This window comes from Amblyomma americanum, chromosome 1 (assembly GCF_052857255.1).
Source record: "Amblyomma americanum isolate KBUSLIRL-KWMA chromosome 1, ASM5285725v1, whole genome shotgun sequence".
Classification (NCBI taxonomy): domain Eukaryota; kingdom Metazoa; phylum Arthropoda; class Arachnida; order Ixodida; family Ixodidae; genus Amblyomma; species Amblyomma americanum.
The window spans coordinates 36804543-36821260 of NC_135497.1; the positions used below are offsets into that span (position 1 = coordinate 36804543).

A 16718-nucleotide genomic window follows, 5' to 3' on the forward strand; every position below is an offset into this window, starting at 1 on the left:
GACACCCGTCCACGCCATAAAAGGAAAGTGAAATGAAAGTTGGTTTTAAGGAAAGGAAATTACGCCTGTCTCACATATGCCAATGGATACCCGAACAACACCATAAGGGAAGGAAAATGAAAGTTGGTTTCAAGAAAAGCAAATGACGCCTGTCTCACATTGTGCCATTTCCTTTCCCCCGAAAAATCCAATTTCTTTTTCAATTCAGCTTTCTGGAATTATCTGCAGGGTTTGCGTGCGTCGTTTGGAACCGAATTTGGTTTCATACCTCCGCATACAACGAGCAATAACACATTGTAAATATCACCGAAGCTATATTAAATGTATACTGTCTTGTGTGAGCGCCTTTATATCGTTTCGAAGAAAGCAAGATGTTTAACAAATAAAAAAATGCATACTACTATGTGTGTTTCTTAGTATGGCTATCTATGGAAACCGCCAATATATGACAAATGATATATGTATTACCTGTATTACCTATTGGTTAGTGAGCAAATGTTCCTCAACATGGCAAGAAAATGCATGGGAAGTATGGGGCTTACCCTGTGCCCTTAAAGAAAACTGGCGAAGAAGTTTTGTAGCGTGAACCACACATGGGCGAGGTTGAGCAGCTTCACGTGGCTCCTGGAGAGCCGTGCTGCGCATGCGCGAGGAGCAGTGACGTCACACGGCGCACAGCTGGCGCGCCGCACGCGCCTTGCCGGTATGCGCATTCCAGAGGAGTCACGTCATAGCCCCGGCAGACGCACTGGCGCCGGTGCGTGCGCAGCTGTGCGCCTCCGTTGCGAGTAGCCAAGTCTGACGCTGCGCCGGGGCCGCTTGATAGCGCCTCTAATTTTGTGCGCATGCGCAGAGGTATGTTTGGGTATCCATATAGCGGGGCGTTTGCCATTGTGGTATAGCCATGGAGAAGGAGAGCGAAATTGCTGCTCAGCGTAGCTCATGCTACGTATATCCTGGCATAGCCAAGCTAAGCCACTGCTAATTTTTTTTAAGTCTCCGTCAAAGTTCATCTTTTTTCGAATTTTTCGTATTCCAGATGATTTCAATGCCCAATTAAAATCATCTGACCAGTCTAGAAGTACAACTTTTATTCGCAATATTAAAAAGGGCAGATTGATAATGGGAAAAAAAATTCAGCCTGAAGTTCTTCTCATCCCAGAGTGGGCGTGATAACAGCACCAGGATGTGGCCACCTAATCCGCTCTGCTTCTTCATCCAGGTTACGGCATGGGCTCTGTTCAATGCGCCGCTATCGTCACCTACCCATGAGATCAGCAAGCTGCCCTGCCACTTCAACACTTGTGATGCCGCATGCCCGCAAGGATGCCAAAGATGTTTTTCAATGACACATTACCTTCCCTTTTGATAAATAACCCTAGGCAATTTTGGAGCGTAGTTAACAAAAAAGACAATTCATCCATCAGCCTTAAAGACTCCAGTGACCAACTAATTCATCCTAATGAATGTGCAAATGTTCTAAACAGTGTATTCGTTTCAGCTTTTTCCAAAAATCAGTGTTCGGTAACCCCTGCATATAACAGTGCTGACTTTTTACCGATAGATTCTATTGTCTTTGATCCTGCTGGAGTGGAAAAAATAGTCGAAAAACAAAAGGTTTTTTCATCATGTGGTGTTGATAACATTAGTTCTAAGTTCTTGATTAAAACCAAAGTATGCAGCGCAATAATACTCTCTAACCTATTTTAGCAATCTCTTGAAACAGCATGTATACCTGATGACTGGAAGGTTGGGAAAGTGATTCTCTTGCATAAATCTGGTGATCAACATTCCCCGCATAATTATCGACCGATCTCACTTCAGCATTCCGTGTAAAATCATGGAGCATGTTATTTACTCTCACCTTGCATCGTTCCTTGATTCTAATGCCTTTTTTACGGACAGTCAACATGGATTTCGGAAGTGGTTTTCTTGCGAAACACAGCTTTTAACCTTCACACATGATCTAAACTCATTCCTCGACAGGGGTTCCGTTGTCGACTGCATATTCCTCGATTTCTCAAAGGCGTTTGACAAGGTCTCTCATCAACTGCTTTTTTTTAAACTTAGTAAACTGAACCTCGACCCTAACGTTCTTAGGTGGCTGCATTCGTTTCTCACTAATCGTTCACAATTTGTCACCGCTAATAATGCTTCTTCCTTCACTTCTCCAGTTGAATCTGGAGTACCACATGGCTCTGTTCTAAAGCCTCTGCTTTTTCTTATATATATCAATGACTTACCTGACAATCTATGTTCAACAATAAATCTTTTTGCTGATGACTGCGTCATATACCGCGAAATTAACAGTGACTGATATAGCTCTTCTTCAATCGGATATTGATCATGCTCTTGAATGGACTAACAAATGGAACATGGAACTAAACATTAAAAAGTGCAAGTACATGCGGGTTTCTCGTCGTAACACCGCATTGCCTTCATATCGTCTTAATAATTGCAGCCTTGAGTCTGTGCCTTTTTACAAATATTTAGGTGTCTTCATTTCCCATAATCTTTCTTGGAAAGTACACATAGACTATGTAAGCAATAATGCTAACCGCATGCTGGGCTACATACGCCGTAACTTTAATCTTTCTTCTAGCTCCGTAAAACTGCTTCTCTACAAGTCGTTGGTTCGTAGTAAACTAGAATATGCTGCATCTATCTGGGACCCCTATCAAGAGACACTAATATACCAACTCGAATCTATACAGAACCGTGCGGCCCGTTTCATTCTCTCGAATTATCACCGTAACTCTAGTGTCAGTGCCATGAAATCAAGCTTATCACTCCCACTACTGTCGCAACGTAGAAATATATCCCGCCTTTGTCTATTCCATAAGATTTACTATGATAACCCCATCCTTAAGAGAAAATTTATAACGCCACCTTGCAACGTTTCAGCTCGGATCGATCATCGTCATAAAGTTGGTATTCTTTCATGCCAAACAAACCACTTTTACAACTCATTCAACCCCAGCACATCGGCACAATGAAATCACCTTCCCCGATCGGTCGTCGAAATAAGTGACCATTCTGTGTTTAAATCGGCTTTGACTAACTTGATGGTAACATAGTACATGTAATTCTTGCGCCCTGCCGTTTATTCTTTTCAGCTTATGTGGTAGTTCAAACAGACCTGGTCTGCGCGGTATGCTTGTTTGCGTGGTATGCTTACTTTTATGCTTACTTTTATTCTTTGCTCATAATTTTGTGTTAAATGACTTAATTTGTTTGATTGTATTTGCTGTAACCTACTGATTTGCGCGAGCCATATTTTTGTTCACATTTTTGTGTTACTTGTGACTGCTGTTCTTTTGTTATTTTGTCTATTGTACCCCACTCCCCTTTGTAATGCCCTCGGGCCCTGAAGGTACTGAAATAAAAAATAAAAAAATAATTATTGCCCTAGAAAGTGCTCTTATTGGAATGCATTACTTTTTCAACAATTTTCGCTATTTTTTGACTGTGAATATACGCTGGTAGGCTTAAGTTCTCCACATGTGTTTGCGGCCTTAGGTTTCGGTTTTTACGGTTTATAGGGTGTTTAACATCCCAAAGCGACTTGGGCTATGAGGGATGCCGTAGTGAAGGGCTCCAAAAAATTCCACTACCTGGGGTTCTTTAACGTGCACTGACATCACACAGTGCTCGTGTCCTCTAGAATTTCGCCTCCACTGAAATTTGACCGCCCCCGCCAGTATCGACCCTGCGTCTTTCGGATCAGCAGCCGAGCGCCATACCCATTGAGCCACCACAGCGGCTCTTAGTTTTCAGATATACATGCTATCATCTGACTGAAACATATATATCTAAACCATAGCACACCATCCCAAGCAGGTTTAACTTCCTTGGACACATGGTGCACATTAAAAAGAGTCAATTTTTGGCCAAATCAGTGGGTTCAAACACATCAACAAAATGTAAAAAGCACCTGTTTGGATGTCCACAGCATCCTTGTCAGGTGTGCTATGGGTGCCCTATTGGTGGTTTGCTGAGAAGGGTCCCAAAGACCACAAATAGCTGTCTGCAAGCACTGTGTAGCCCCAAATTTTACTAAACCAGTGCTCTGTATATCCTTTGAATCATAATAATTGAAGATCAGATTAGCAGAGCCTTGCTAATAACATGTGGTACAAAGGAAAAGCTAAGAAACGAGCACACAGCTATAAAAAGCATTTGCAAAAAAAAAACAACACCTTTTAGGTGAGCCAACCATTTCACACATTGATTAGTCTGTGTTAGCATAAGCACAGATACTTGAATGCGACTTTAACATGCCTAGAGCAGATTTTAGACTGCTCCAGTCCACGTCATCACGAATCCATGTCTACAGATGCATAAAGCGCCATGTACCAATAAGAAAAAGAAAGACAAATGTCCATCTACCTTGGATTACAAGAGATTTCCTTCAATTGACTCGACGTGTGAACAGGCTCTGACAGTCGAAGCATTCTGGCGACCCTTTGAAAGCAGCGCACTTTGATGAAGCGAAGGAGGAACTTCGACTGAAGACTAACCCAGTGAAAGACTTCTATTTTTGTGTCACGCTGCAGAACTCCATAAAAAGTAACGCTCGCAAATTTTGGAAATCAATTTTACCTCGTTCCAAAGCCTCAAAGAGCCTAATTATTGATGATATCGCTACCAATGACGCATTCGCAATAACAAATGCATTTAACAATTATTTCCACTGTATTCACAACTGATAACTTCAAAATTCCTTCTTTCGCTGTTACTCCTCGTACGTCAATTACTGACTCCGTGTATGCAGGCAGGGAGTTCTAAACCTCATTTTGAATTTAGTCCTTGTCCTGACGACAACAACTTATTTCTAGCACGCTATGCGGAAAGGATGAACAGATACCTCACTATCATATTTCAGAAGTCATTATCCAGTGCCACTGTTCCGATCTGGTGGAAGCTTGCGAAAGTTGTTCGTGTGCATAAATCAGGCAATGCTCAATTATTAACAAATTACAGACCAATATCACTCACATCCCATTCTTGCGAGCTTCCGAGCACATCATTTTCAAACATATCATGGAGTTCCTTGAAGCTAATAATATTCTGAGTGATTTTCAGCACGGCATTCGCCGCGGCTTCAGCACCATTTTGCAATTAACCAAGTTCACTCATGATGTCACTCATTCTCTTGATCTCGGTAACCAGATTGACGATATATTCTTTGACCTATCAAAAGCATTTGACACAGTTCCTCACCTAAAACTTTTACAAAAATTCAACGCCATACTAAACAATCTGACCACTGTCAACTGCATTGCCAGTTTCCTTTTTTTTCGTTCGCAGTACGTATGCTTCAACTCGGGAATATCTTCTACAGTGGATGGCTCGTCAGGTCTTCCGCAAGGGGCCGTTTTAGGGCCACTTATTTTCCTTCTGTACATTAACGACCTCCCTTCTAGCATATGTACCAAAATTCGCTTACATGCAGATGAGTGCGTGCTGTACCTCCCCATCACCTCCACTCAGGATCACACCTTTTTAAATAATTCTTTTGCTAGCTTCTGTCAATGGTGCGACATGTGGCAGATGAAAATTAATTTCACTAAAACGGACTCCATGTCTTTTAACAAATCCTTGTCTCCTTCTCTTTTCACATATTTGTTTAATGGCTTGTTCTTAAATAAAGTAATTGAATATAAATACCCCGGACTGCTTTTCACTGCCAACATGTCTTGGTCAAAGCATATCAATCTAACCTGCAGTAAAGCACTTCAGAGACTCGGGTATCTGCAACGCACTTACGTGCAGCCCCACTTCATACAAAGCTGCTAGGTTACAAAATGCGAATCTAACCGATTATCGAATACGGCTCAGTTTTATCCGTATCAGCAAGTGTACTGCGATAAAATTGAATCTGTCCAGAAGAAGGCAATTCGTTTTATCTATTGCCGCTATGACAGAGAATTTTCGCCCTCGTCTAATCTTAGCCTATTGTCTCTAACTCCGTTTTCAACACGCCGGTACATCGAGTGCCTCAAATATATTTACACGGTCATTAACTCACCGTGCCTTTGGGCAACGAACACCCATGTTACCTTTTCTGTTGCATTATCTACAAGGCGCCGGCACCATTTCTCCACTTTACACACAGAGTGACATGCACAAATTAAGCTTCTTCCCACGTACCATCGAGTGCTGGAACTCCCTGTGTGGTGAAAATTCGTTCACTTCCATTTCTGCCAACTTTTGGCTGCCATTGAATGTTACTGACACCTTGCTTCATATATTTTTTTGTTCATACTTTTTATGTATGCATGCTTGCATTTATGAACATGTTAACTCTTTTCATGTATTCTATATCCCACTCCTGCAATAGCCCCTGGGGGGCTGCAGTATGTACAAATAAATAAACAAACAAACAAACAAACACTGAAATAAACTTGTTCATTCACAGTTAAGTAAAAGCTCTAACAGATTATCTTGAATGTTGGGAACAGTGCTGAAGGAAAAATAATTAGCTTTTTGAAACAACAACAGAGCAATGCCTTCAATTGCTGAAATTGATGACCCCAGCCAGCCAACATTGCTTAAGAAATGTGCACGACTGCCAAACATCATCAAAGCCTGCAACTATTCTCTTTTGGTCAGCTTGTCCTTGTCTGGGGTGTTTTCGTCTTCACCCGTGTCAGCACCCTTGTTCTGGTCTTCCAGGATGGTGTCCCCAACTGCATTGCATGCAGCATCACTCTCGCTGCCCGGATCAGGCAGGCTTTCGGGGAGGGAGGAAAAGAAAGCTGGGTCCTGGAATGCACTGTCATATTTGGCAGCAGCAGCAGTAGGCTCGGCCTGCACAGCAAATGTCACTCAACATTTGCATCCCACTGGTGGCCATCAACTCTGCTGGGCCTGGCTCACCTTTTTGGGAGGCTCCTTGGACTCATTTGTTTCCACTGGCTCCTCTTCTGCAGCTACTGCATCTGGTAAGTACTGAGCAGGAACCTCGGCCGCTACAGGAAAGTGAAAGTAATCATGGTGTAAGAACCTTCTCAAGCTACATGTTTACCTTTAAGATATGAGGTGATAAAAATTTACTACAGGAGAGCCCAGTTACACTGAAGCAGAAGCGACTATGCTTAATTTTTGCTGCTCAGGGAGTTAGGCTATGCCTAAATTATAATTGCAGTTTTATTACATGCATAGACAACCTGCATTGAAACTAGGGCTGCACTCGCAATGGGTAGACCATGGCAGACCCCGTCCGATAGCCAAGCAATTTCGCTGATATTTAAAAGGCGCTTACCTACATTGCATTTGCCACACTGAGTGCCTGACAGCATTACATATTACTCTGAAGTAGCATGGAATTGCTGCTTCAATACCACTGTGGACAGGGCTGAAGCAATTCATGAGGGAAACCTTCACAATGCAAACAGCCCATCACAAGAGTATATACATACACACAGACATGCACCCAGTGTAGTAGGCGTTAGCGAAAAAAAGTAACTAAATACGTTACTCGTTACGCTAAGAAAAAAGGAACGCGTTGCACCTCTACGTTACCTGCAAAAAAGTCACTCGTTACCTTTACCGTTACAAAAAAAAAGTACCACACTTTACTTTGCTGTTTCTCCATGGCCATAAATTTTAGTTAGTGTGTCTACGCCTTAAGAACTCATGATAAAAATTTCATAAAGCTCATATTTCACATAAAACTTCTAGCCCACACAACAATTTTACGCGAAATCCTGATTTAGCGAGAATACTTTGTATAAATGTGCAGGAGCTTAGCAATGTTATATAGAGGCCTAAAGTTGCCTGTAGAGTAATATGTGATAGATTCTAAATTTGTGGCACATGGTGAAGTCATTTTCTGAATGTGACATTAAACACAAAATGACACTTCATCATTAATTCTAACTTCACAAAGAAAACATAGCTGAACTCTCAACAAATTTACAGTAATTCTGAAAAATGTCATGTTCAAAAATGCTCGCATGCTTCCATTCTGAAGAGAGTTGTGTGTGTGAGTGGTTCGGGAAGGGGAGGTAGGTGAAGGCAAGTGTGTGAATGCATGTTTGTGCACGTGTTACGCACTTTATGGGTATTCTGTCTTTTTTTTTAGTTGGGTGCATCATCAAGAGCAGGTGATACAGATGGACGATGTGCGCAAAACATTCGACGAACCACATACACGGGAGAAACACAAGGACTGGCGCAACACTAACAACTATTTTATTCTTCTCACACCAAGCAGCGACTCAGGGAGCATGGGCTAAATGTGAGGAACAAAGGTGCATATCTTGTATAACACATTATAAACTGCAGCAATTGTGCACCGCGATTCGATGAGGCGGCGATTCTGGGCAGGAGCAGAAACGAACATGCGCGGCTGGCTCTCGAAGCATTCCATATTAAGAAAAAGGCTGAAAGATGTGTTAGCGATACTTCCTTATCACTTTACCCCGCCGAATTGAAGTTTTTGTGCTCGCATCGTCGCCAGTAATCTCGCATGACTGGAATTTTTGTTAGCTTGCGCAAGTGTGGGAAAATGTATATCTATGCATTGGTGCGAGAAGAATAAAATAGTTGTTAGTGTTGCGCCAGTCCTTGTGTTTCTCCCGTGTATGTGGTTCGTCAAATGTTTTGAGCACATTGTTCATCTGTATCACCATGCACCAATTAGGCCCAACAGAAGTGTCAAGAGCAGGTGTTTTCTGGCATGCATGCGAGCCGCAACAGAGGTCACCGAGGGCAACTGTTTATTTGCAGCATCAATTTAGGTTCTCTGCGTTTTTTTCTAAAAAAGGGGGGGTGGAGTGGGGTTTTCACCTGTGTCAGCACCTTTGTTCTGGTCTTCCAGGATGGTGTCCCCAACTGCATTGCATGCAGCATCGCTCTCGCTGCCCGGATCAGGCAGGCTTTCGAGGAAGGATGAAAAGAAAGCTGGGTCCTCGAATGCACTGTCATATTTGGCAGCAGCAGCAGCTTCGGCCTGCACAGCAAATGTCACTCAACATTTGCATCCCGCTGGTGGCCATCAACTCTGCTGGGCCTGGCTCACCTTTTTGGGAGGCTCCTTGGACTCATTTGTTTCCAATGGCTCCTCTTCTGCAGCTACTGCATCTGGTAAGTACTGAGCAGGAACCTCGGCCGCTACAGGAAAGTGAAAGTAATCATGGTGTAAGAACCTTCTCAAGCTACATGTTTACCTTTAAGATATGAGGTGATAAAAATTTACTACAGGAGAGCCTGGTTACACTGAAGCAGAAGTGACTATGCTTAATTTTTCCTGCTCCTGGGGTTAGGCTGTGCCTAAATTAGAATTGCAGCTTAGTACATGCATAGACAACCTGCATTGAAACTAGGGCTGCACTCGCAATGGGTAGACCACGGCAGACCCCGTCCGATAGCCAAGCAATTTCGCTGATATTTAAAAGGCGCTTACCTACATTGCATTTGCCACACTGAGTGCCTGACAGCATTACATATTACTCTGAAGTAGCATGGAATTGCTGCTTCAATACCACTGTGGACAGAGCTACATTGAAGCAATTCATGAGGGAAACCTTCACAATGCAAACAGCTCATCACAAGAGTATATACATACACATATACATACACCCAGTGTAGTAGGCGTTACCGAAAAAAAAGTAACTAAATACGTTACTCGCTATGCTAAGAAAAAAGGAACGCGTTACGCTCCTACGTTACCTACAAAAGATGTAACTCGTTACCTTTACCGTTACAAAAAAAATAGTACCACACGTTACTTTGCCGTTTCTCCATGGCCATAAATTTTAGTTAGTGTGTCTACGCCTTAAGAACTAATGATAAAAATTTCATAAAGCTCATATTTCACATAAAACTTCTACCCACACAACAATTTTACGCGAAATCCTGATTTGGCGAGAATACTTTGTATAAATGTGCAGGAGCTTAGCAATGTTACAGAGAGGCCTAAAGTTGCCTGTAGAGTTGCCTGTAGGTGGGGGCGCTTGTTCGGGATTTTACGGTACATAGAGCTGCAGCTTCTAGATCTTAACTTGCAGTTCGAGCACAGAAAGCTTCTTCCATATGATTCTGTGCATTCGAAGAAAGTAACGAGAGCTATAGGAAGCTCATGCCTAGAATCTGCTCTTACAAAGTTATGCCCGCATTCAATGCACACCAGCTTCGATAATCAGATTAAGAGGCTGCTTTCAGCTGGCTTCCGCTGTGAGGTCATTTCAGCTGTCGTTGACAACCTTCTACAGAAGGTAAAAAAAATGTGCCAAGAGCAAGCAGCGCATGCTCAGAAAGAAGGTCACAATTGTGCCGTATATGCACAAAGTAACCCACAAGAAGAAAATAGTGTCAAACAGGTATGGCGTCTGCGTAGTTTTTTCAGCGCCTTGAAAGCTCACTGGGTTATGCCTGAGGATATACAATGAAGGAGCTTGACGAAGCAGGTGCTGAAAAAAAAAGAGCCGAAACATTCGTGAAATGTGCCACAGGCATGGTATATCAAATCCCGCTCAATTGTGGTCACGTGTATGTTGGCCAGGCAGGCTGCTGCGTGAATGAACGTGCAGGGAAGCATGCACAGTCAATTCGGAACAAAGAAGGAGCCAACTTGCCGGCTCATTGCATTACATGCAAAGGTTGTCAGCCACAGCTCAAGAGCATTAGGCAGGATTAACCAGTGAGCTTCTAGAAGCATACCAGATCAAGGTAAAGGGCGAGGACTGCCTTACTGACACTTCTGTTATCCTGTGTAATGCACAAAGGACTTCCTGCACGGATTTTCTTGATTTGTGCACAGGCTTGATTTGCCCCCTCCCCTTTCTAGGCAAGTGTGTACACTGCCTATACAAGGTGTTTCAAATTATTCAATACAGATTTTTCTTTGAAGAGCCACGAAAAATAATTGTTTACGTAATAGAGTGAAACGACAATTACAACCTTTGCCCGTAAAGTTTCGAGACTGTTTTATTTTATTCTCTAGAAATGATTCCCCAAAACAAATGTTGGTGCGTATGTGTAGCACCATCTTTTCGGGCTAACCTGAGCTATTTATGTTAATTGCTGTGGCAGCCGCTATATGGCACTACATTTAGGAAAATACGTCACTAGTCGCCGGCGCATTCTACTGTGAGTGAATGTGGAGAGATGAACGCACCTTGAACAGCGTGTAAACACAAAATTCTGTGTGAAGCTTGGCAAGACAGCAACACAGACGTATGAGCTCCTCCGTGACGCTTATGGCAACGAGACATTATCGCGGGCACGAGTTTTCGAGTGGCACAAGAGGTTCGTTTCAGGGAGAACGTCGATGGAAGACAACGCAAGCCAGGGGTGCCCTTCAACCTCACGGAATGAAAACAATGTGGCTCGGATCAGGGAAATCGTAGAGCAAGACCGCAGCATTACAGTCCGCATGCTATCAGATGCTCTCGGCATTAGTAAGACAACATGGAACCAAATTTTGCGTGAGAACTTGGGGAAACAAAAGCTGAATGCCAGACTTGTGCCACACTCCCTCACACAGGAAAAGAAGGACATGATCAGTGAGCGCTGATTTCCTGTCCGAGGCAGAGAAGGATGCTGCATTCGTCGACAGCATCACTGCTGAAGAAGAAACACGGTGTTTTCAATACAATCCTCAAACAAAGAGGCAGAGCGTCGAAGGGCGGTCCGCTAGCTCTCCGGTGTCGAGGAAGGTGAGGGCAACAGAAGACCAAAACAAAGACGATGCTGATAGTTTTTTTTGATTCCAGAGGTGTCATACACCACGAGTTCGTGCCACAACGGCTGACGGTGAATCAGGAGTTTTATAGCCGCGTGCTCCAACACATGCGTGATGCACTGCGATGCCGTCGCCCTGACTTATGGGCATCTGGACAATGGAGCCTTCTCCATGAAAAGGCAAGGCCGCACACTGCTCTCAGCGTGACAGAATTTCTTGCCAAGCACAGCATTACAGTACTTGCCCATCCGCCATACTCGCCAGACCTCTCCCTATGCGATTTTTTCCTGTTTCATCATGTGAAAAGAGCCCTAAAAGGTTGCTGGATGGGAAGTGTGGAGACCATTCAAGACGCCACGACAAGGAAGCTGACAGCCTTGCCAAAAGCGTTTAACAGCTGTTTCCATGGCCTCAAGAAGCGTTGGAAGCTCTGTATAGACTGCAAGGGAAACTATTTCGAAGGGGTGCTGCACAAATGATTTCAATGTTAAACCCATTTTTTTTAATGGACTCAGTCTCGGAACTTTACGGACAAAGGTTGTAACTAAAATACACTCATCAACTTTTGACTTGGTTCTAAGACAAAAGGTTATATAGAGAAATTGAGGGCCTTTGACATAGAAAACAAACACAGTTTATAAAATTTCTGAATCAGCATCGCACTTCGAGATATGGAGCGCAGAACATACATGTTTGGCAGGTCGTTAAGTCTGCTTTCCCACGTTACATATTCATAAAATGGCATCGCTGGACGTGGTATCATCAAAAGAATCACGTCAACATCATCTGCGTCTTAAAAGACGTAAGTCTGCATTGGATTCAAAGAAAGCACATTTTATCAATATGCAGTGTGGGAAAGCCAACTTGAAAAGGTCTCAAAAGTGTTTTTAACACGTTCGATATCTCGAGGCATCATGCCAATGCTGAAATATCAAAAACTGTGCTCGCTTTCTATTTTGACGGCCTTCAATTTCAGAATATAACTTTGTGCCTTAAAACTAAAAATAAGAAAGTTAACCAGGTAATTTATATTTTTTTCAATGCACTCTGTCAATAAATAATGTCTGCATTTCAGTAAATTGAAATACATGCACCACACCGAAATATCTTATAAGGCTTTTTAAAAAAAAATCTGTATTGAATAATTTAAAACACCCCTTATAAGCTCTATTGAACCAAATAAAACTAGTTGAAAGTTAACGCTTTTTCAGACTTCGTTGTTTTTCCTGTCTTCTTTTATGTGTGCGCAACTTTTTCTTAATAGCCATGCGCCAACTCGCCCAACAAGTTCAAAGCCAGACTTCCAACAGCATCGTTTACAACATGCATCAATGCAGCCTGCTTTGGGATCGTGCATGTTTAGCCAAGTTATCCACAGAAGCAAATGCAGCTAGTAGGCAACTAACAATCTTCCTACATGTATGCTGCAGTCGTCGGACTGCAACGTATTCATCTGGCCGACTTTATTCACGGCAGCCAAGTGTCAAATTGTGTGTGCTTCACAATCAGACTATCTGAATTTCCTGTTTACACATTTTGCTGCATAACTATTTAAATTGATATACTTAAATGGCAAACTATGCCACTGCCACTTACAAAGGCTGTAGCATAGAGCATAGTGAAATATCTGAGAAAAAATGCTAGCCCTACAGCTACAAAGTACTTTTCCAGCATTCAAGAGAACACCCAGCACTGAAAATTCTTTTTTATTGTGTTAGCATTAGAACGCCCATTATTGAAGAAAGCGTCCGGCGTTGGTGTTGGTGCGTGAAGCCTTGGTTGGTAGGAGGAAAATCAGTGAGGAACATCCCCTCTCCACTTTCAGGAGAGAGAAGGGAAGGAAAAAGGAAGAGAAAAGAGAATAGGAAGAAAGAGGTGGAAGGTGACGGGTGCCGAGAGGGGCGCCGCAGTTGCCAATCAGAGCTGGGTGGGGAGAGTGGAGAGGGAATATGGCCTGCCACACTGTGATTGATGAATTGGACTGGGAAAGTTAAGCAGGGGTACATCGTGACTGGATCATGTCACCTGCTCGCACGGCCCGAACCAGTCAGTGACGGTGGCTGCTCCATCCGAGGAACAGTAATGCTAATGCATACTCTGCCGCATGAAACGAATTGATCGCCTGTGAATTTTGAAAATTTACATTCACATGCTATAGTTTCGCTCAGATTACTGGGAGGCCATCATGGTGTGGTGGACACTTTTACTAAATTAACTCTTTAGTGAAGGCCAGTTGGTTTTTTTGAAAATGCGTGCTTGTTTCATCTTCTAGAATTTTAACACTGGTATTCCTTAGATTTTAACTGTTTTCTTGACTATGGCACCTTTACCCCTTGAAAGTGCTTTTTGCTGAGTATTTTTTATGAACTGTTATCTTTTCACTACTTCACCTTAGTTTTGCTTTTAGATTTTAATTTTCTGTAGTGATTGTTTTCTACCCACTGTAGCCTAATTTACTGTGCGTTTTCAACGATTTATTTAAAACATTTGTTATTTTTCGCTTGCATCACGTAAAAGCAGTTGCTTATCCTGATTCTGGACTTTGCATGGGTCTTGGCAATTTTTGTACATGCAAACCATGCATGTGCATAGTTGCACTGTTTGATTGTTTCCTTCAAGGTTTACTGTTTTCCGATCTCTGACATTGTGCATGTATGCATGTGATATGCATACATTTGTCGTCTTTATTGTGCAGGCATTTTCAACAATTTTGCTGTTAATGATGAAATTCGAGAATTTTTGGGGGTAGGTATCAAGCCATTAACCTGCAGCAAAACAGGGAAACAAGTCATATGCAGAGTCTCACTTACAGCCCAGGCTGAGCAACATTTCTACAGCCACAGCGAGGTCGTCGTCTTCTGTCGTGGCTTCATAGTGTTGCATCCCTGTAAACGCTCCACCTTGTCCAGTTCCGGATGACATATGCTCCAAGAGCTCTTCTTCAGCTGGCATAGCTGCACACACAACAGACACACTGTAGAATGCAATGACAGAGTACATGGTTCACTGGTTCTGAATGGGTGACTACATTAATACTAGACAGAACATGGCAGCAATCGAGTTTTAACATTCCCAATTGCACACTGTGTAATGGGGGAGTTTATTTAGATGCGCTGAAGCCTGCCAAGCAGCAGTGGAAACTGTCAGCTGGGTCAGGGAGGCTCTCATTCTATGCAAAGGCAATGCAGCTATGGGAACACGCATCTTCTTTACAATGGACCCTGGGGAAAGGCGAGGCAACAACAAGACAACTGAATTGTAGTAAAGCTTGAGGCGCTGGAGATTTATAGTCTCACAGCTGTGTCAGTGGAAATTGGAAGACTGTCTGAGGGGCTTAGTAATGTAGTTAACAGCGGATGTGCGATACAGTAAGTGGTAGAGGCCGTGGTACTTGGCAAGAGGTTTCTTGGAGAGGCCAGAAGTAGTGAATCGTATCCGCAGCCACTCGAGTGAGCCATGTAGGAAAGGTGATTCAAGCTGGTCATTGTCATGACAGTGTTTTATGCGTCACTGTCTGTTGAGAGTGACCATGAGATCTAGCAGCACTCTTCTGCATGAAAAACACTTTCAACTCTAAAAGTGCTTCACCTTGGCTTCAAAGCTGAGATGTATGCAATGAAGAAAAACAACATTCCTGTTTTCCACATTTCCCACATTCTGATGCCTTTCTTTTAACATGAACATCATAGACATGAAAATGAAGAGGAAGGCTATCCCAGAATGATTTTCTACAGTGAAATTCCATTACTAGTGCCCTAGTCAAAACAGTAATACTATTTGCACGTAGGTCCACCTGTTTGTTTTTTTAAATTGCGCTATCAAAACTTTGGGTTCCACTAATATGGAAATCACAACCAGGACGAGATGAAAACTCTGCTAAAAACTAAGAAGGAGAAACGCCATTGCAGACAAACATCACAGGGAAGAGACGAATACCTACCTGCATCCCTTTCTTGTTGTACTGTTTGTCCATTCAATCTTAGCTATGACAGGAGAACACCAACAATGCTGCTGCGAAGAGTCCTACGCTCTGGCAGCCTTAGTGCCTTCATGAACTGCACCAATATCTGCTACCCTCACTAAGCAAAGGTTTTATGCGCCTCTCTTTTTTAAGAGAGGTAGACAAAATTCTTGGTTAAGGCCAATACAAAGACAAGAATGGAGTTCCATCGCACCATCGCCGCATCCATCGCCCATTTTACAGGCACTGTCATATAATGAAATTTCTTTCAGTCGCTTCACCACATGGCAAATCATAGCTCCTGAACGTGGCTCACCATTCTCGGCAGCATGCAAGTCAGCTATCATCATACACATGGAACAAAAAAATTGAGTGACAGCATGCCAGATTTCGATAATGTCACTGAAAGGTGTACCAGACACTGTGGAAAGCACTGACAGTTTCTCACGTCACTACTGCAGCTCCAGTATGTGATGCACTGCACTGGTCACCTTAAGTATACGTTGGCGTCTTGATGCTTCCACTGGTTGACCAATACGGCATTCTAACTTTTTTTTCTTTTGCGGGTGCCAAAATTACAGGGTTCACCTAACTATGTATTGACCAATATTCGAGTAAATACGGTAATGCACGGTAAAAAATCCCGATGAAACTCGGACAAAAAATGACAGCATCTGCGCTTATTGCATAAATTTGGAAAATCGGCAGTAGCAGGTATAAATGTCTATTTAAAAAAAATCTGTGCCTTAATTTCCATCCCATCCTTAATACCTTCCTTCACAGCACAATCGAGGTGTCCATCGAATATGACATTATGAGTACTTAATATGCCAGCACAGACCACACACTGTGGGTTTGGCAGAGCAAAAACACTAGAACCTTGGGCCATGCTATGAATTTCAAGGGCAGCCCAAACAGCCACTACTGTAAAAGCCCGACAGGCTTACTGACATCTGTGCTGGGTTTATATCCACAACATTTAAGTGTTTAAACAGGCAGCACTGGGTCTAATGATTCATAACACTGCCCAGCGAATAAAAAAAACCTGCTGTACTAGTGTGGTCT

The 16718-nt window shown here is 42.8% G+C and overlaps 1 protein-coding gene across 7 annotated transcripts in view; it reads right to left on the minus strand.

Annotated features, from left to right (window-relative positions):
- Positions 1-6392: 6392 nt before the first annotated feature.
- LOC144112640 (26S proteasome non-ATPase regulatory subunit 4-like) overlaps positions 6393-16718 on the minus strand; it is a 54428-nt gene continuing 44102 nt past the window's right edge. For 6 of the 7 annotated variants that reach the window (XM_077645446.1, XM_077645451.1, XM_077645447.1 and 3 more), the window contains 5 exons: positions 14503-14646; positions 9029-9120; positions 8797-8959; positions 6883-6974; positions 6393-6813 (listed from right to left, as the gene is read on the minus strand). In XM_077645446.1, coding sequence (XP_077501572.1) covers positions 6598-6813; positions 6883-6974; positions 8797-8959; positions 9029-9120; positions 14503-14646 — 707 coding nt within the window. In that variant the 3' untranslated portion in view covers positions 6393-6597. The remainder of the gene's footprint in view (positions 6814-6882; positions 6975-8796; positions 8960-9028; positions 9121-14502; positions 14647-16718) is intronic. The other variant, XM_077645445.1, reaches the window with a different exon arrangement.